This window comes from Eublepharis macularius, chromosome 8, assembly GCF_028583425.1.
Source record: "Eublepharis macularius isolate TG4126 chromosome 8, MPM_Emac_v1.0, whole genome shotgun sequence".
Lineage (NCBI taxonomy): Eukaryota > Metazoa > Chordata > Lepidosauria > Squamata > Eublepharidae > Eublepharis > Eublepharis macularius.
The window spans coordinates 132,078,937-132,100,259 of NC_072797.1; the positions used below are offsets into that span (position 1 = coordinate 132,078,937).

The following is a 21,323-nucleotide window of genomic DNA, read 5'->3' on the forward strand; positions in this document are numbered from 1 at the left end:
GCTCATCAGTAGCTTAAAGCAAAAATTGGAACAGAGAATTCTGGTTCTCACATAGACTAACAGTTTATAGCATTTGCTGTCTACAGAGAGTGAAATAGAGATAAGGTGCTATTTAATCTATAGATCCTCAACAACAATAATGATGACCACTGGAACAAAGAATATATTTGTTAAGGGTTACAGCAGAGGCCCTGCCAGTAGCCAATTCAATGAAAGTTTGTGCATTAAGGACTTCTTGCCCCAGGGCACCCTTTCTGAGTAGAAAGATGGTTGTGTTTATCTAAACCCCAGTTTTCAGCCCCAGTGAGGGCTCCAACGTGTATACAACATTTCATACCTTTACATTCTAGCCACATAACAAACCTGCAAGACAGGCCAGTCCTAGAGAATGGGCCCAAGGCCACAGACAGGGCTCCCAGGGAGAATGGCATGAGAATCTGGATCTCCCAGATCCCAGGCCAACACTCCAGCCATAACACCAAACTGTCTCTTGTTAAAAATGGTGTCATACAGGAAAGATTCCAGAGACAGGATGAACACAATTGCAGTGAGAACTCTCTCTCAGCACAGTAATGTCGTGGAGTCAGTTTCATGTTTTATGTCGGTCCCAGGATACTAAAAGCTGGAGCAGTTCCACTGAAGGCCTGCAAGGGAAAGCCTGCTAAGCCTTGTGCTCTTTTCTTTGTTTCTACTTAATAAAGTTACTCTGTACTGATTAAAAGAGTTTAAGAACCCTGGGGAGAGCTGACCCCAATCCCTGGAGGAAAAAAGGGGCGTGTAGGCATATATGGAACCAACAGGGAGAAAACACTATCTGCATACGTTTCAGTTTCCATTTCTTTTTCTGGTACAGGTTTCCTTTCTAGATGCCTCAGAGGTCCAGCTAGGATTCCCTTTGTAAGAAATTGCCTCTTCCACAGTTCCCTTTTTGGGGGGTGGAAGGCCTAGAGGAAGAACCAGAGGGAGGCCTGTCTCTTCCCTCAGCACTCTGACAAAAATTGGCAGTCTCGGTTTATGTAATCAAGTTTAAGAAATTTGGGGATAGCATTGCAATGCCTGACCCAACTGCATTACTCACAAGTAGACCATGAGTAGCACAGGACCCTGAGGCCATTGCTATTTGGTACTCTCGCTGGGTCCTGCACCCATTGATTTGCTTTGGATGTGGGGAAACCACTCTGCAGCCACCTCCTGGTCTGTTGGTAAGGTTGCCAGCATTGGCAAGGCCAGAAATGGCTGCCGTGGCTTTCTGAGATAAGATAACCATACTACCACGGGTCCCGATCCCATCGCATTACTCACGAGTAGCTCGCCTTTCTTCACAATGGACTCTGGAGGCACGAATGACTGTTGAATTTTAGACCAGCTTGGCTGCTCTGCACTGGGGCTTACGCCAGTAGACTAGCTTAAGAATATGGAGAAATCCACTCCATAGCCAACTCCCAGCTGGTTGGCAATGTTGCCCTCATTGGCAAGGCAAGAAACGGCTGCCCTGTTTCCTTTGCTAAGGGAGGAATAGTGTCCTTTGCACTTCTGGTCTCTTTGCGATATGAGTGGCCGCAGCTGCAGCTTCCTCACGGTTTGCCCCACTGTCTCTGGGGTTGTTGCCAGGAAGCGATAGTGAAGGAGGCTTCCAACTCTCCTTCAGAGAGGAATCCATCACGTCCCCCATGATTTTCCATCCTATTGTGATGGAAGAGCACATTCTGCTGGTCCACGATTCTGTCTTGCCATGAAATGGCCGCCATGACCAAAGGAAGGAGAAAGCTTCCCCTGCAAGCCTTCTAGCAGGCGCGCAGAGAGAACGAGAATAGCAAAGAGGTAGAGTAGAAAGGAGTAAACAAGGCAAGAATCAGGTTCTGGAAAGCAGAAGTGAAGGAAAGGAAGAAAAACAGTTGAAAGGCAAGGCAGCGCACGGATGAATCTGCTCTCCCTGTCGAGGAAGGAATGAAACTGAAAGGGTGACTCCCAGTAGGAAGATAGGAAGTAGAAAACTTGTTCCTGCCTCCCTGAATGGAGGGTGGGAATCACCCATCAAGATGTCCTTCACCACAGAGGGTGAATGCCTTTGCAGTAAGGATTTATAATGAACAGTTTCTATAAAATAGAGTTGGGCTTATCTGTAACTGTTGTTCATTGAGTGATCTTCTGTGCAGGCACACATTGGGACTGTGCACAAGCAGGCCAGCCATGGAGATTTCCAGAGCTTCCAGAGTGTGTGTGCTCTGAATGTGTGCCTCCAAGAAGCCGTGAATATGAACAATCTGGTCTACTGGGGTTAAGAGTTCAGGAACAAAATACTGCATGTAAGTTGTTCATCCTGAGTTTGTGCTGTTGCTGCATAATTATTTGTTCTAGAGAATACTTGCATTTTAAATGGATTTTTGCTGTCAGAATTACTTAGAAGGTTGTTGCATTCTGTGCCCAGTCCAATTTATATCAATGCAACAAAAGGCATCCAAGTTCCTCCATTGTTTTCTGGAGATATTAAATGAAAAATTTTGATAGAATTTTTATTTTCTTTAAGTTTACTTTGAGCTTATTTTGTGATCCCTTAAAATTCCATTTGTATCAACCACCTTAAGTACAAGGAATATTTATGTCACAACAATGTGATCACAATGAAATGAATATATTCCGACAGCCCTTTGGATTTTATTATACTTTATTTATTTATTATATTTTATTTTATTCCCAGACTTATCTGTGTTTAATGCAAATATATTTCTATGGGACCCTATATCCCACAATTTGCCTGGACATCACTAGACGACACAGGACACAGTATTAAGAGTACATACTGTGGTGTGTGAACCATGTTTGTCAATTCCCTGTAGATCCTTTTGATGTGATATACATTTGTACACTGTAGCTGTAATCTTCTCTGTGAATAAATTTTCCCTCTCCTCCCGTCAACCATCATTAGTTTTGTCTTTTCCCCACTTCCTAGTTGTCAAGATATTCTGAGATGCCTTGAATCTCTTTTGTTGCAGTTTTCTGATGAACGAAACACCAAACAGTGCTGGCATTATTGTCAAAGAGGATGGCTAAGGAAGTGCTGACAAGAGCTCAGTTCGTCCCCAAGATCTACAAAATTAGGTTCTTGGACACTCGCTGCAGAAAAATCTTGCTATGTGGACTTCATTCTCTGACTGTAGGATACCAGCATTCCTATTTATTTGGCGGGTATCCAAGACTACCTGAGAAAACTAAAGTCCATTTACGATCATCTTCAAAACACAGTTCTGGCTACTATGGATGTGGAATCCTTCTACACCAACATACTACAAACTGTCTGGAATGATCTCCTTGGTGATGCCATGAACACAGCTGGCTGTTGAGCTTTTTGACTTCATCCAAACCTATAACAGTTCAAGATTTGTGGATACTTCTTACTTTCAAATGAATGGCATGAGCATGGGCATCTGTATCACCTCACAGTATGACAACACATTTACGACAGATATACCGGAACACATCTTCTATAGCCTTACTTGGAACCTCATTTTTTCCTCTCACAAGCATTAAGGAACCAGCTCGTCTGTGCTTGCCGTCAGTCCTTGGCAGGCAGAATCCCCAAGTTTTCCACAGCAAACACACAGGTGTATTGGTTGAAGTAACTTTACTAGAGAGCCATCAGTTCAAGGTGCTCAGACAAGTGAAATTGGCAGAAGTGATGTAACGGGGGTTGGTAGTGTTAGTTATAGGGAATGTTCCTGCCATCAGGATAAGGGCCGTTAAAAAACTGGGCACAAACAATCTAGGGGGGTTGTCAGGGAGAAGCTATGTTTAGGCTAGACAGAACAAAGAATGCAATCATCCCAGTTCCGAAGAGCGATACATTTTGAGCTGGCCACAGCCAGCTTCCTAGGACACATCTGGGGGCAGCAAGAAAAGTGAAAGTAAATACTTGTGAGATAACCTACTCCCCTAACAACAATAAGAAACTTCTTATGCCCTCAAGGGACTAGCACATAACACAGGATACATTCATGGCAGATATGCAGACAGGCATATATGACGTACTGCCTTCCTCAAGAAAGTCTCCCCCCCTCACATTGGTCCCAGTTTGTTAGGATAGGCTTTGGGGCATTTACATCAGAGGCATTTACCCACTCCCTTTGACTCTCATCAAAATGCACCCTACGAATTAAATAAAACAGTTTGCACCATTTCCATTTTGAGTCCAAGATTCCTTTCACTTCATGGTGCAGCTGTCCGTCCACTACAAGGGGGGGGGGGACTCCGCAATTCGGATGCCACTTATCAGGTGGGGGAGCTTTCTTCAGGAGGCTGAAATGAAATATCGGGTGGACATTTTTTAAGTTCTTGGGTAGATTTACCTCTACAGTCACTTCATTGATTAATTTTTTTCACCTGAAATGGACCTAAGAATTTCCACCCTAGTTTTTTTGCTGGGTTGCTCCCCTCTGAGATGTTTAGTGGAGATGTACACATAATCTCCCACTTGTAGTTTCCATGGAGCAGACCTTTTTTTTATCTGAGTATTTTTTGTAATCCTCTTTGGCTTTTTCCAGAGTCTTTTTAATTATCCTCCATTGGGTTGTTAAGTTAGACCACCATTCTCCCAAATCCCCTGGTTTGTGGGTAGCTGGGGTTTTCAGAAATGGCATTGCTGTGCTCTCGTATCCATGAGCTATCATAAAGGGGGATGCCCCTGTGGAACTATGTACCACATTGTTATAGCAATATTCTGCGAAAACTAGGAAGTCAGCCCAGTTATCTTGTTGGTAATTGATGTAACACCTTAAGAACTGTTCCAGCACATGATTAACCCTTTTGGTTTGTCTATCAGTTTCTGGATGATGGGCGGAGCTGATGCCTTATTCAATCCCGGCTACTTGCAATAGCTCCCACCAGAAGTTGGCAACGAACTGGACTCCCCTGTTGGATATTACCTTATCCAGAAATGAGTGTAGTCTGACCATGTGTTGCATAAAGAGGGTAGCCAGTTTCTTTGTGGTTGGAATTTTGGAGCAGGGAATGAAATAAGCTTGCTTGGAAAACAAATCAACCACCACTAAAATTACTGTTTTCCCCTTCGAGGTAGGAAGGTCAGAAATAAAATCCATTGAGACCACAGCCCATGGTCGAGAGGGGGTTTCTAAGGGTTGTAGAAGACCAGGCAGTTTGCCCCGCCTGCTTTTCCCCATCAAACACACTTGGCAAGTGGACACGTACTGAGAAATGTCCCTTCTCATATTTGGCCACCAGAATTGTCTTTGTACCAAATGCAACGTCTTTAAATATCCAGAGTGGCCAGCCAACTTAGCATCATGACATTGTTTTAACACTTCTCCTCTTAAGGTGGCTGGAATATATATTTTACCCTGTTGAAACCAGCCACCCCTTCTTTCCTTTGCACTTTGTCTTTTGGGAGGGCATCTCCCTCTTTCTCTATCTCCTCTCTGACCGTTTCCTCCCAGTCTGTAGGGGGAGCCTCTTGCTTCAACGGTTTAGTTTGGCTCCAGGTGGTTATTGCCCCCCACCCCCAGTTGGGCTGGCGAAAACATTGTGTCTATCACTTCTTCTCTCTGACTTTCATGCGTGAAAGGGCATCAGCCAGGAAGTTAGATTTGCCGGGGAGGTGCTTCAGTGTAAAATTAAACTTGGCGAAGAACCCACTGTGTTTGGTGCCGTTTGCGCGGGGTGCATAGTGTCTCTAAATTGTTATGATCGGTCCAGGCTTCAAACGGCACTTTAGCCCCCTCCAACCAATGCCTCCAAGTACACAAAGCTAGCTTAATTGCTGAAGCTTCTTTATCCCATACCGCCCAATGGCGCTCAGCTTCAGAATTTTTTTTTGACACTTAGGCACAGGGGTGCAATTTCCCCTCATCATCTGCTTGCAAAATGACACACACACCCCTTGCCACATCACTAGCATCCACCTGTACAATAAATTCCCAGTTCTCATCTGGGTGCCGCAGGACTGGCTTGGAGGTGAATAGAGTTTTTAAATGCTCAAAAGCCTCTTGGGATTCCATAGTCCAATTTAATCTAGCACTAGGCTTGCAGTTTCTTCCCTTTGGTTTTCAGCAAGTCAGTTAGTCGCAAAGAGATCTGGGCAAAGTTCTTTATGAAGGGTCTGTAGAAGTTAGCAAAGCCCAGAAAAGATTGCAACTGCCTTCTGGTTTGGGGGGGGGGTCCTACCCCAGCACCACTTGTATTTTAGCGGGATCCATTTTTAATCAATTTCCTGATATTCTGTACCCTAAAAAGACCAACTCCTCTTTATGAAATTCACATTTGGACAGCTTCACCAGCAGGTGGTTGTCTCCTAGGGTTTTCAATACCAGCCACACTAGTTTCACGTGAGATTTGTAATCTTGTGAATAAATCAACACGTCATCAAGGTAAACAACCACACCCTTGTACAGGTATTTGTGTAATACCTAATTAATTAAATTCATAAAAAACTCCGGCGGCCCTTGCAATCCGAATGGCATCACTTTATATTCAAATTGTCACCACGGAGTGTTGAAAGCAGTTTCCCATTCCTTCCCTTATTCTTATTTGGAAGTACACGTCTCTTAAATCCAATTTAGAGAAGATTTTTCCTTGGGACACCACTCCCAGTCCCAACAAGTCCAGAATCAAAGGGAGGGGGTAAGCGTTAGACATGGAGACAGCATTAATCTCCCGGAAATCAGTACACAGTTTTAAACCCCTGTCTTTTTTCTTCCGAAACAACACAGGAGCAGCATGAGGAGAGCTGACCAGCCAGAAGAATCCGTGTGCCAAGTTTTTATCAATGAACGTATGCAATTCCTCTCATTCCCCTGGGCTCATGGAGTATAATTTTCCTTTTGGGAGCTTTTGCCCCGGGATCAGTTCTATAGCACTGTCAGTGGCCCTGGTGGGGGGGGGGGGGAGTTCATCAGCTTCCTTTTCATCAAACACTTGGTACAAGTCATAGTATTCAGGGGAAATTTGTTCTATCTTCTCCTGAGTTAACAAGGCATTCTCAGGGAGGCGGGGTGCACCTAGGCCCCATTCCGGCTTCCAGACATGATTTCGGCTCTAAATGTATTTTTGTATTTGTAATACAGCATTCTTTTAACTTTGTTCTTTCTTTTTTGTAAGTGGATAACTTGAATTGCTGCTATATGCCAATAAAGGCTAACTTGACTTGACTTGATTTCGGCATCCCCCCCGCCCCAAACACAGTTCTCCCATTTTTCACTTTACAAACGGGTCGTGGTCCCACAGCCATCGTACTCCCAACACCAAAGGGAATTGGGTGGCATCACTCATGACAAAAGTTTTGGTTTCCCAGTGATTCCCCATCCCCACCGGGACAAGTTTCATTTCCACATTAGCAGGGGCCCCTTTCATTTGGGACCCATCCATCTGCTCAAACACTATAGGACGGTTCAATTTACATACACTCAGCTCCAACCTGGTAACTAGGGCCCGGGCAATTAAGTCCTGAGTGCACCCAGAGTCAATTAACACCTGCACTCGGATGTGGGTCCCCCTCAGGGGATTAACTAAAGTCACTAGCATGTACAGTAAGGCCCCTTTTGGTCTCACCTCTCGAGGTACTGGTTCTTTCAGGACCTCCCGGCAGGGCCTCCTTAAGACAGGTCGTTGGCATTTCCCGATGGCTGGGTGGGAGTCTCCTCCTCCTCCGATGGATCTCTGCTAGATCCCTTCGATCCCTCCGTCACCTGGAGTCCGGTGGTTACATCACTTTTTTTCTTAGGGGCCTTTTTAGATCGGTTCCCTGTCAGGGCTGCTGCTTTCATCGTCACTCAGCTTCTCTCCACAGGTCCTCTTTGCCCTTCTGGACACTCGGCATCAAAATGTCCCACTCCCCCGCACTGTAGGCATAGGCTTTGCCTCATTCTGATGGCCCGCTCTGTATCCAGGGAGAGGAGCCTCCTGCTCCGGAGGATTTTTTCTTGATTACCTCGGTGTTGCATCTTCAGTAGCCTGACTACTTGTTCCCAGTTCTCCACCTCGCAGGCGAGCTGGATCCATCCCAGCAAGGTTTTGGGATCATCTTGTACCAAGGTCTTGGCCACTAAATCGGAGTTTAGCCTGGCTCGGAAGAATTTGATCTTGATTCCCTCTGTCCAGTCATGCACTTTTGCAGCGTACTGCCTGAATTCCACGGCATAGTCACGCACAGGCCAGTTGTCCTGTTGCATCTGCTTCAGCTTGGTTCAAGGACCCGCGCCTCCTCGAGCGGGTCCACGAATTGGGCCCGTAGCGCCCATATGAATGTATTGAGGTTCCATAGCTCCGGGGCCTGGGCCTCATATAGGGTGACATACCACTTAGCCACCGAGCCACCCAGCCCGGACCCCAGGTGGCTTACTTGGCTGTGCTCATTTGGAAAGGTATGGCCCCACTCTTGGAAAAACTCCAAAGCATGTACAATGAAGAAGCCCAACTCTTCAGGGTCTCCCTCAAACCACACATCCAGTTTGCACCCCCCCCCCCAGCTGGGGTGGCATAACAGGAGGGACCCCTTGTGGGGCAACCAGTAATTCAAGCAGTGGTAGGGCCAGGAGAAGTGGCCACAGATTAACATGGCGATCCCTCTCGAGAATGAGTAAAGCGACTTGTATGACATCCTTCACAAAACAGCAGATAAATTCAGTGATCAGCTGCTAAACAACGCTCCTTATATTGCTGATTAGCAATAAAGTGCTATACATTGTTACTCTGGAAGAGCTTTATTTCTGTTTCAAAAATTTCAAAAAATTTGCTACCAAATACATTCTGAGAAAACACAAGAAAGGGGAAGGATACCCATCAATCAAATATCCTCTTCAATCTCTTACTGGATGAAATGAGGGTGGACAATTTTGATTTTTTACAGTATCAGTTTGGTGAAGATGGAGTAATAACAGCTTTGTTTCCTTGAAAAAAAAATTTTTTCTAAGGGGAAATGCTTCTGAGAGTTTCCAGCATGTTGAATAGAAGCCAATTGTTGTGGGCCTCTGTTGGCTAGCACCTGCAATGACACCAAAGACTAGGTCAGGAACTAGGGCAGCTGTTTCAGGATTCCCCGGCTAGGCTATTAAAAGCTGAGTCATGTAAACTGATTGAATGAGTAAGGCTCCCAGCTCATGCCAAAGTTTAAATGGCCTGAAAGAGAAGCAGCCCCTCCCATTCTTGGGCTTCATCCTGCTACAGCTTCACTAGGTCCTGCTCCTAAGGGAAACCAAGTATACAGGAACAGAGGTCTGGTTGTGTGGCTGGAGCACAGGCAGCACACCTGGCTTTGTTGTTGGGCTGCTTCCTGGAACCTGAATAGTAAGCCTGTGGGCTGTGATTAAAAATGTTACAGTTGAACCTTGAATGCTGAAGAATTCTGTCTGGAGAAAAAGGAATCAAATCTCCCCTCAGTGTTGGTGTTTGGAAATTAAAGCAGTTTCAATATGTTAATCCTCAGTGGGTAATCTCTGGGTAGTGAAATTGAGAGTAGTTGTGCATTTCATGCTGATTATTCCACACCAAACCTTTAACTTGTTACATACCTTATTTTCTATAAATAAATGTTTTGTTCTTCAGTTCCAGATGTGTTTGGTCTGTCAAGTCAAAATAGCTGTAAAAAGGGAGTTTATACTTACCTCACAATTAAGTACCATATTATTCGTTTGGGGTCACAGTTAAGAACCTTTATGGAACACAAAGTGTATGTGCTACTAACCAGTTAAATAGGAAACAATTAAGTCTATCTATTGGTGATATTAAGAAAAGTATATTGACAGTACTTTCCATACCAGGAATTTTGGTCAGGATTGTGCTCGCAAGCTCTTGAACAATCTCATCATTACTTTTTCCTGTTCCTTGCACAGTAGATCGCGGCTGCACTTCAAGTATTGTAGTGATTAAGGTATTTGTCTCTTTGCGCTGCAATAAAGAGGTGAGGAATGTGTCAAAAGAGGATGCTTTCATCTTATCATGGAAACTATTAACTTTTCAAGATGACTTGTTCAAAATAACTTACGTTTATGTATATGTCTATACATTTCTTTTTCACCATAAGAGGAAGACATTTTTTATTTTTTACTTTGAAGGGACTGTTGTCAGTTACATATTATTTTGTATCATAATAGAACTGAATGGTGTTAAATGTCTTGGAATCCAACCTTCCCTCCCCTGGGCAATTTGCCCTTCGTAAAATTGCATGCATAGCAATATGACAATGAATCTTGGCTCGTTTCTATTCTTGATTCAATATAAAGATGTTAAAGTCAATAGAAATAGTTGTTAATAGCTTTCCCATCAACCTGTATTTAGTTAAAAATTAGTTTTAATGTATTTTGGGGGAAGAAGCAGGGCCTTTTCCTCTGCATATTTTTTAACTTAGTTCATTAAACTTTCTACAATATATTATCAAATACAGCTATAACATTAAGAGGACAGAGTTAAATTTTAATGATTTTAAGTGATTACCTTAGAAATTGAAGACATGAAATTCTGTATCTAATTCCCAAGGGCCACAGTTTATTAAACAACGTGACTTTTATGGGAGGCTTTAGTACGATGCCAGTCTTCCTCTTTATGCTGTCAACTATTATGTTTTTTGCTTCCTTAGTCTGGTTTGTAAACACCATAGGCAAAAATGCAATGCTTTAATTAAAAATAAGTCTTTCTGCTTGGCAAGGCACATGAGGTTGCAGCCTGCACCTCTCTTCTATTAAAGAGACTTGCTCTGATGGAAGAAACTTCCTTTGTCAGTGCAAAGGGAAGGGATAGGGCCATGGCTCAGTGGCAGAGCATCTGCTTCGTATGCAGGAGGTCCCAGAAAGATGTTGACTCAAGACCCTGGAGAGGTCTTTTTGCCCTCCATGCATCTGACGAAGAGAACTGTGATTCTTGAAAGCTTAAGTCCTCTGAACCTTTACAGAAGCAAACTGATCTCCAGATCAGAAGGAGCTGTTTGCATCTGCATATCAGAAGGAGATGTTTGCATCTACCCCTCCCCCCTCTCCTCCTCTATATCTGACCAGTTTCTCTTTTTGCCCTCCATGCATCTGACGAAGAGAACTGTGATTCTCGAAAGCTTATGCTACAATAAAATTGGTTAGTCTTAAAGGTGCTACTGGACTCTTTTTGATTTTGCTACTACAGACTAACACGGCTAACTCCTCTGGATTACTGATTTCAGTTGGCTGTCCAGCAGATCTGGATTGGCAACCAGAATGATTGGGTTGTCTTGACTTATCCTAGGAGTTCTTCTGAAGTCTCCTCTGAATCCAGGTAGAGTTCTGTAGCCTTGGGAGCTTTTGTCATCTTGCTCAAAAGGCATTGCCTTTTTCTTGTCCTTTGTTTCTATTATGATGCCATCTGGGCTACCCCTGAAGAGCTTGCCCCTGAGAAATGACCATGTGGCCACGTTTGATTTAGAGAATGTATTCACTGCCCAGAACTTCAGCCAGGGGTGCCTATGTACCATCACATTGGATGCCACAGCCCTTGCTGAGAATTTCATGGAGTCCATGGTGGCATCAGCCATAACAGTGGCTGCTCCCTCCAGCCTATTAAGATAGACTAGGACCTTCTTGTTGAAATCTGGGAACTCTCTTAGTAATTTTTGGAGTGACATGATAGATGCCCTGGCCATAGGAGAATTTGCAGCCACTGCTCTGATAGGCAGAGCCATGGCTTTATGTGATTTGAGTAGAACTGCCTCATTCCTCTTGTCAGTGGCATCTTTTAGTTTGCCTTCCCCTTCTTTAGGGAGTGGTATTCATTAAGTTAGCTATGGGTGCATCCACTGTTGGAATTTTTAGGAGCTTAGATACTCTAGGAGAGGAAGCATACATTCTTTTCATTTACCCCATATGCAAGTGCTGATAAGCAGAGGCAGCCCACTCCTCCTTGATTTACTGTTCAAAAGAGCTGGGAAAAGGAAAGGCACATCCAAGCTCCCTGAGATTAGACAAAATTTTGGGATCTGCATCCTCCTCTTCCTCAGGTTGCTGTACTTTGGGGGGAGAAAGCTGAAGGATTTTGAGAGCCTTGTAGAGTAGTGGAGGCAATTCCTCCTGCGTAAACAGCCTTTAGACTTTGTTGAGAAGGTTCCTTCTCCGATACATCTCCAGCCTTGTGATCAATTTGCTATCAGAGATCTCAGAATCTCTGAGAAACAATCCTTTCTCTAATCTGTACGAGGGAGAGATGGTGTGTCTGCTTAAAGGAGAGGGAAGTCCTTTACATGCTACCTTGGTGGCACAGGAAGTGCTTTTGCTGGTGTCCAGCATTCCTGTAATCTGAGGGTCAAGTTAAACATGCAAGTTTTTTAAGAGTTGGGTCTGGGTTCCTCAGACCCAGCTCGGGTTCCCTGCAGCCATACAGCAGCTTTGAGGCATGGCCGTTAAAAAATAAAGTAGAGCCTCAAACGGTCCCCCCTCTGTGGGGGGAGGGCCTCCCCCAAGCCATTTCCCCATGCCAAAATATTATGGCAGAGAGGGGTTCCCCCTGCTTTTTCTGCTCTGCATGGGGTATTCTGTTCAAGTGAAGCAATAAAAATAGGGGGGGGGGGACGACTCCCGCCATGCTACTGGGACATGGGGAAGCAGCTTGAGTGGGGAGGGAGGAACCCTTCCTCTTCCCATAGAGGCATCCTGAAGCTGCTTGGGCCCTCCTTTGTTTTTAACAGCTATTCCTCAAAGCTGCTGTGCGGCTGCAGGGAAAACCTGCATGTCTGGCTTGACCCTGGAGAGATATGCCTTTTAGGCTGGACTGGTGGGGGTGGGAAGATGGCTTGCTATCTTCATTGTGCCTCTTTTTGGAGGTTTCCTTGGGCTTGGTTTTTCCCCCCTTTTTCTCCATTTGAGAGAACAAATTCCTCAAGCCACGACAGGAAGGAGGGAGAGAAGCTAATCATTCTGGTTCATTTTCTACTTGGGACCCTCTGCAGGACCTGAAGCTTCCTGCACAGTCACCCCTTCCGGCTCTGTTCCTCTGGCTGCAGAGGCCCGTTCTGGCGAGTCAGGATTTCCTGGCTGCACTCTTCAGGGAAAAGGCGTTTTCACGCCAATTTGCTCCTCATCCACACCGCCAGTCTGCAGCACTTCATGGCTCATGGCTCCATCCTGGAGCTCTACCGTGGTGTAGGGTTGTGGCAAGCAATTATGCAGGGCCTTCTTGCTGGGCTGCCCAGGGAGCACCACCCCCGGCTCTCCTTCTGATGACCCCCCTGTACCTGGAACTTCAGTGGCTGAGTCAACTGAAGACACAGCCATCTGCTAAGAGGGGATGAAATGGGGAGAAGGGGGAGAAGGAATAGACGACACGAACAGCTCTTCTTTAGTGGTAAAGCCAGATAGTGGGTAAGACAAAAGGTTAATGGACAATTTTTTTAAAAAAAATACAAAGACAGGGAAGATTAGTGTAATGGTTTGCTAAGTTTTTATTTGTTTTTTAACCTTTTGAAGGCCCATCTATGAACAGCTAAAGATACTATTGATATTAATAAACAGCAGACTTAGAATAAGTCCTTAAAATGCAGCTGGCTACAAAACAATTTAAAATGAAAAAGAATTCTTTCAGTACTAATTGAAGGGATTAATACATGTTCAGGAGACATGGGTAGACTGTTTAGCAAGTGTGCCTTGTTATTTCTATTCAACAAAATATAACCATTAAATCACATTGCTCCTTTAAATTACAAAATGTAACATCTTAATTAGCTTACAACATATACTTTAAATACAAATTCACAAACCTGGAAAGCTAAATTGGCGTTTTCATGCATCCCAAAAATTTCTGGATCATCACTCAAAGGAAGGTTTTCAATATAGTCTTTAAAATCTTGCAAACTATCAGCCACTGGAGCAAAATATATACCTGTTATGTAAAAATAAGAAGCATAGCAGGAAGACATTTTACTCATATCAAATGGCATCATCTATGTATTATACATGTCAACGTGTGCATATAGAAGCAATGTCTGTAGCTTTAATCCCCACTGAGATCTCACAGCACTGTGTTTTGAGACCCTGGGGACCATTTTTGAGATTGCTAAACAACCTCCCAGCCAACATTGCTGAGGATGCCAAGCCTCAGTTAGTGTCAGCACCAGAAGGGAGGGTAAAAGAGACTGAAAAAGGTAAAAGATGGGAGAAAGGAAAGGTAAAGAGGGGTGGGGGGAGGAGCAAAAAGGGGAAACAACAGGAGGACACAGAAAAAGGAATGTGAGCGGGTGGGGGGGGGCAGAGGCTGTTGGGGAGACACAGAAAAGGGTAGGTAGGATGGTAAGAGAGAGGAAAGGAAAGGGGAGAGGCTACACACACTGCCAGAGGGAGGAAAAGAGAGAACTGGGAAATATATATTAATCACAATTCTAAACAGATCCATAAATAACAACAAAACATCACAACAAAGGTTCTTTTCAAACACATTTTGAAAGCTGTATCTTTTCCCCCAAAGAGAGTTATATATATATAAAAATCAGATTAAGACTGCTTAAAGGGATTTTTTTAAAATAGGACTGAATATCTATATTAGTATTCCCTAGCATTTCATAACAACAAAATGTTTTGATACAAATGGAATTTCCCTTTTTGTTTTCTGTAGGAAGAAACATCCTCACAACTAAATATCTGTTGCCTCAGGAAAGAGAGCAGATGATATGTTCACATGGAACACTGCTTAAATAGAACAAACCTTGTCTGAAATAGAAAGAGTCGAAGAGTTTTTATAGACTGACCTAAAATCGGAAAGCAACCATTCCCAGCTCAGAGAGATACCAGTGCAGTAAACGTCGTGCCTGATTGGGCTCTCAATCCTGCAGTTGCCTACTATGGCTGCAAATCCCCAGTCCAAATTCCCCAACACTGCTTCCAGTGAAAACCGACTAAAGTTAACATGACTAGTCTAAAATCCCAGTTTCTGAGTAAGCAGCTTGAGGATGGATCCTTGGTAGGTTTTCCCTGTGGGGAGTTTTTAGGTGTTTGGCAGCTGATAGAACTGGGACTAAATTGACTCTTAATTTCAATGTTGACAGCCTAATTACCATGTTGGCAAGGAGAAGGAAAGATTTGTATATCTACAATTACAAGTGCTGGTAAGAAATTATTTCTGCCCAACAGTGTTATGAAACGGCTAGTCTACAAAATTAAGACCGAATTGCCTTTCTAGCTCTTACCCTCCATCTGTTCCCCAGAGAAATACAATCAAATTGATGATTTGAGTAGGTCTCTTGTCTTACAGGAATGTGCATGGAAGTTTGGTTGCGGACACTTCTGAAGTCCAAACCACTTTATGAGATATGTGCAATTATCCTAGGCCTCTCTTATCTATGTTGTAGTAGGTGACTCAGCATGTCTTAGACATTTATTTTGGACTACAAGAAAATGCTGTGAACGGAATCTACCTGAATAAAATGTAAGTTCTATCTTTTCTACAATTTAATTGCCCGAAGATTGATTACTGCATGTTGGGCAAACACTTCTGACTGAGTAACTCTGCTAGCAAACAAAACGTAACTATTTTCTAATCATCTAACTTGTGATGATCGGCAGGGAGGTTTCCTCCTTCCTCTTCCTGGTAACGTGCCATGACCCGAAATAAACAGGCCTGAGCCTTCACTGACTGTTTGGGGAGCTGGAGAGCCTCTGAATGTGTACAGAGAGCTAGCAATGGCTCAAGCAGAAAGCCCATGAGTGAGAACACATTGGCACAACTTAACCAAATAAAGTTCTTTAATGAACTATAAAGAATGTAAAATATAAAGAGCACACAGTACATAGGAACTTGCCTTGCACCAGGCTTGCAGCTAAGTAAAAGAAAAGAAAGAACAGAACATTGCTAATGTCTAACTACCATGTTGTGAGTTACCAAACAGTAGCTAAGACATCTCTTGCTGGGATGGGCGTTCTGTTTTTGGAGAAGGCAGACCCATCTTTTCAGACCCTTTATTCCCTTTATTCTGAATAACCAAAGCACACACACAAAGGACTGTTGAGCCTCTTTATACTCTCCTCCTCCATGGCTAAAGTGGCCCTTGGTCATGTAGGTACACGTAGACCATAAAGTCAGTTTTATGATGGTACCAAAAGGCTAAAGGAACATGCATTTATTTATCCCAAGGATGTCAGTTACCCAAACATTTGAAGGAGAGCTGTCAGGTTGAGCAAATGAGGCTTTAATTGCCCTGGCCTCTCTCCTTCCTGCTCCCCTGTCACACACACTGAATTTGCAAAAATGAATCACAGCCCAATTTGGTATAAAAAGGCCTATGCAGTCACCATAGCATATCACACCTAAACTTTTATGGCCTTAACCTGTCCCACTGTTGTGGGTCAGCCAGACGCAGTAAGCCCTGACAAGGCAGACAGCTCGGGGGAAGAGAAAGGAGCAGCTGGAGCAGGTCCCAACCCAGTCAGCTACAGACAGCCCCTAGAAGCTACGGCTACTCTGCCAAATGAGGAACTACAGCCTGATGGCAGCGTCCCATCTGTCCTGGCCCATGATGTGGGATCGAATAGTACCCCGCTACACAGCTTGCCTCTTGAGAGCTGCTGGAGTGCAGATGGAGGAGGGTCCAGCATGAACTACTGGAAAGGAGACGAACGGCACGTTTAGCAGCCCAGAGATACCTGGATCCAATCAGTAGAGAGGAGAGCACGTGCATGGGCCAGATGCAGCCCAGCTGCGAAACAAGCATTTTGGCTTTAAAGGATGAAGAGAAGGAAAGACTGCCTATGGATGCAACGAGTCAAACCATTCTTGACCCTGCCGCCACAGACCCTGCCTCTGCCTCGCTCCTGTAACTTTGGACTGTTTTCTGGACTTCAGCTTCTGAACTGGTCTCAGACCTGCCCTAGTGATGACCCTCCAACTGTACACAATCTATGGACTAAACTACAATGTCAATGTACTGGATCGCACCCTCCCTTGCCTCTGTGGACTATGGCCTTGAACCACCTGGCGTCCAGAGGGACCCTGGACATCCACTCGCTCTTGCTGTAGGATAGTTTACATACAATCCATCAAGTTGTCTTCTGTCCGTCTTTATATGTGTTTCTGATTCTGAACAATAAGAGCAGTCTTTGTGCAAGCAAAATCACAAGAATGAACGCCTCCAGAACTAAACAGTGGTCAAGAATATTCTGCATTTAGCAAAGAACTGCTAAGAGTTGCTTCCCCTGAGGGAAATGTAAAAAGACAGTTCTGGCTGAAAGTGAGTGTACCCAGCAGAGACAATGTATGAAATGCAACAGGGCATCTGGGGAAACACCAGCTGTATTGCATGGTCAGTTTTCATTTTTGAGGCATGAAGGAGAATATTACAAAGAGTTAAAGGAAGATGCTGGTTCATTTGCAAGCTATCCTACCTCTTGGGATCATGAAATAATATTCGAAGGTCTGACTAAGAGCAAAAATACATGATGAGGATGGTCACGCAGTGCAAGTTCTGCTAGACCATATCATTGCAGATGGCAGGTGGAACCATTACACAGCTGAATGCTTCTTGATATTAATGTTAAAAAGTGGGAAAAGGATGCAAGGCTAGCCTTATTCCTGATGGCTTTGTAGAGGAGTGTTAAACATGAGGCTATCCCAACTGTAATCCCAGGAAAACTTGTATAATTAGGCTTGGCCTGATGATATATTTGGACTCTAATGCATGTTTATCTAATCTGAGGAACTGCTGAAACTACCCAGTCTGAGAACCTGAAACTGAAGGACTTATTTTCAATTTGGTTGCCAATTGCTCAAATACATGAATAAAAATTATTAAATGGTTAAGAAGCATCATTTACCAGTAGAAGTTAAGGATTTTCCATGATTTTAATGAGGTGACCTGGAAAAATTTGGAGAGAATTATGGTAGAGCAACTCCTGATGTTCTTGGAGATAAATGGCTTCAATTGGATTCTGACCTGCTTATGATACAAATACTGTTTTGGTTGCCAACAGTTGACTAAAAGAGGAAGTATCTCCTCTTAAGATGTCCAGGACCATTCTTTGTCCTTCAATATCATCAAACCATAGTACCCTTCTGGCAAGGATGGGCCTGTGTAGTATGGTCCAATGTTGGTTTAGATCTTTTTTGGAGCGTACATTCCAGAAGGTGCTACTAGGGGGCTTTTTCTGCCCCGTGTCCTATGGTTTACAGTGTTTCTCAATCCCCCCCCCCCACTCGCTTTTTAATAGCTATGTAAGAGATTGTGCAGAGAGTTGGGACAAAATGCCAACAATATATTCATGGCACACACTCTATCCCGTCTTTCCAACTAAGTCTAGGGAGGTTATGAACATACTAAACAAGTGTTTGGAGACAATGAAGGACTGCATAAGGGTGAATCCATGAAATTTAAATCCAGACATAGCAAAGTACTGGAGGCTGGACAGTGATATGACAAGAAAGTAGCACTTACTGTATGTCGGCAAAGGCCATTATAATCAGTCACACAGAACATAAAACATGAATCATAGATAACATTGATAAAACAACCAAATCTGAAAGTGCTCATCAAGTTAAAAGATATTTCACCCTATAGATACAATTTCAGCCCATGTTTTCTTGGCTGCTGAGGCAAACAATGGCACTCTTTATAAGATGAATGGGTCAGTATCCGAGAGAAGAAGAATCAGCTTCTCTGTTTCTGAGGACAAGTTTAAGCCCTTCAGAAATGCTGCAAGAAATTTGGTTCTAGGTTCTATGTAAAGGAGGCAAGACGGAATTTTATGAGACAGATCTGCCAGAGTTCTGCAGATATGTAATTCAGTCGGTTGTGGGGAGTATCAACCAGCAAGCTGAGTTGTTGGCACGGTCTGGAACTGAAGAGAGTAACGCCTATTCTGCGATTCGGGAGAATAATGCTAGAAAGTTAGGAGGTTCTAAGATGGCCCCTTTTAATCAGTTTAAACCAGGGCGATTGACTATCTGTAGCAGCATCATACTTGGAACACCCAAGTCCAAATATTGGTACCAGCCATGGGGACCGCTGTTGAGAGTAGAAGGAGAAACTCTGATGGAGGACACAGAAAAAGCAGGCAGGCTTAATTACTTTTTTGCATCTGTTTTCTCCCTGAAGAACTCGAGCCCATCTAGAGATGGTAGAAGACAGGACAGGACACCTGGGTGGCTAGTTGACATTGACAGAGAGGTTGTGGAGAGGCACCTGGCTGCACTGGACGAATACAGATCCCTGGGCTGGATGGTGTGCACCCAAGAGTGCTCAAAGAACTTTCTAGAGAACTAGCAGAGCCTCTGTCCCTCATCTTCAAGGCCTCCTGGAGGACTGGGGATGTGCCACAAGATTGGAGAAGAGCGAATGTTATCCCAGTCTTTAAGAAAGAGAAGGATGACCCGGGAAACTATAGGCCGGTCAGTCTGACTTCTCTTGCTGGGAAGATATTAGAGCAGATTTTAAAGGGATTGATCTGTAAGCATCTGAAGGACCGCTTAGTGATCCGGGGAAATCAACATGGTTTTGTCCCCAACAGATCTTCTCAGGGAACTCTGTTGATGTGATTTACCTGGATTTCAGTAAAGCTTTTGATAAGGTCCCCCATGACATTCTAATGGGTAAACTGGAAGACTGCAGACTGGACTATAGGACAGTTCAGTGGATAGGGAACTGGTTAGAGGACCACACCCAAAGAGTGGTGGTCACTGGTGTTTCATCAGATTGGAGGGAGGTGTCCAGTGGGGTGCCATAGGGTTCAGGTTTGGGCCTGGTACTTTTCAATATTTTTATCAATGATCTGGATGAAGGGGTAAATGAGCTATTCATTAAATTTGCTGATGATACCAAAATGGGAGGAGTGGCAAACACCCAAGAAGATAGTGTTAAAATTCAACAAGACCTGAATATTCTGGAGAAGTGGGTGGTTGTGAACAGGATGCAATTCAACATAGATAAGCGCACAGTAAAAGAATTCTCTTTAAAAAGAGGTTTTGGATGGATTCTAATTCTGTGATCGTTCCATCCCCAAACCTCCATATAGAAGCTGTGGGTCAGCTTTACTCTGATATAGTTTCAGAGCTGGATCAATCAAGAAAATGTCAGAATAGCACCCACGAGTAAAGCTGTAGAACTGGTGATTGTCAAATGGGCTCTCCAAGATAGAGCTTCACTAAAGATTACCTGAGGATATTTGAAGTCTCTACATTTGTAACTTGAGGTACCATCTACGGTCTCTCTCACAGCATGATTGTTATGAGGACAAAACGGAAGGAGGAGAGAACACTGTAAACTGCTCGGGGTCCTCCTCACTTGGGAAAAATGTAATATAATACTAGTATCTAAATAAATAAAGATGCAGCCATAGTTGCTAGTGGAATTTGTTCCCGGGCTTTGGTGATTTATTTATTCAGTTTTTAAACCACTTCTCTTCAGTTAAGATCTCTTGTTTCACAAGTTAAAAAAATACAATACAAAAATATAATATTTAGTAAAATTACAATAAAACAGCCTAATACAGTAATTAAAAACCACTCTAGTCCCAACTTCAGCCTACAAAACCCTGCAGATAACATTAAAATTGCAAGTAGATCAAAATGCACAGCACTTTGCTCTGCCTCACAAAGAATATTAGATAGCAAAGGCACACCAGGATAGTTCTGTCCTACAGAGTTTCCAAGACATCAAAAGGTCCTGCTAAGCACGAGTGCCTTCTGACAGTGCGTTTCCAAAGGGAGAGCACCACAATCCTAAAGGACTTCTGCCTGGTGGAAGAAAGTTGTGCCAACTCAGGGTCAGAAAGCAGCAGCAAGCCCTACAAAGATTAACAAAAGCAGATGCAATGGGGAGGGGGGTCAAAATGGAGAGGCGGACCAGAATGTTGAGGGTCCCAGACTGTGAAGGGCTTTAAAGGTGAGGACCAACACTTTAAATTGGATCTGGAGGCTAATTGGTAACCAGTGCAGCTGCTTTAAAATCAGTTTTATATGAACTGACCACAGTGATTTTGTCAGCAACCTAGCAGCCTAGTGTTGGCTATTTTGATCTTTATATCTGGCTTTGCCTATGGCTATGGCATAGTGCATAGTAATATAGGTGCCTCTTGCTACCAGTAACCTAGCCAAGTGTACATATGTGGGTATCCTTTCACCAAAACTTCAAATAGCAGGCACCTCACAGTGACTGGCATTCGCACATGTCATCTGCCTGGGCACTTTACCCCAGTGTTCACTCTCTGCTTTGCACAGTAAAAATACAGTTCAATCACATGAAAATAGGGAAAAGGAAAATATTCTAGTCCATTAAATTCACTTTCCTCAGTATCAAAGGACCAGAAGGGTCTAAGATAGGCAATAACATAGAATCCATTCTAATTGATTAATTTATTTATAGCACTTATATTGCTCTTAGTGATATG

At 43.7% G+C, this 21,323-nt stretch overlaps 1 protein-coding gene across 1 annotated transcript in view; it reads right to left on the reverse strand.

The window, feature by feature from the left end:
• The window catches only part of DNAH6 (dynein axonemal heavy chain 6), a 364,598-nt gene that overhangs the window by 16,982 nt on the left and 326,293 nt on the right, over window positions 1-21,323 (reverse strand). The window contains 2 exon segments of the mRNA XM_054986586.1: window positions 9,762-9,891; window positions 13,715-13,836. Coding sequence (XP_054842561.1) covers window positions 9,762-9,891; window positions 13,715-13,836 — 252 coding nt within the window.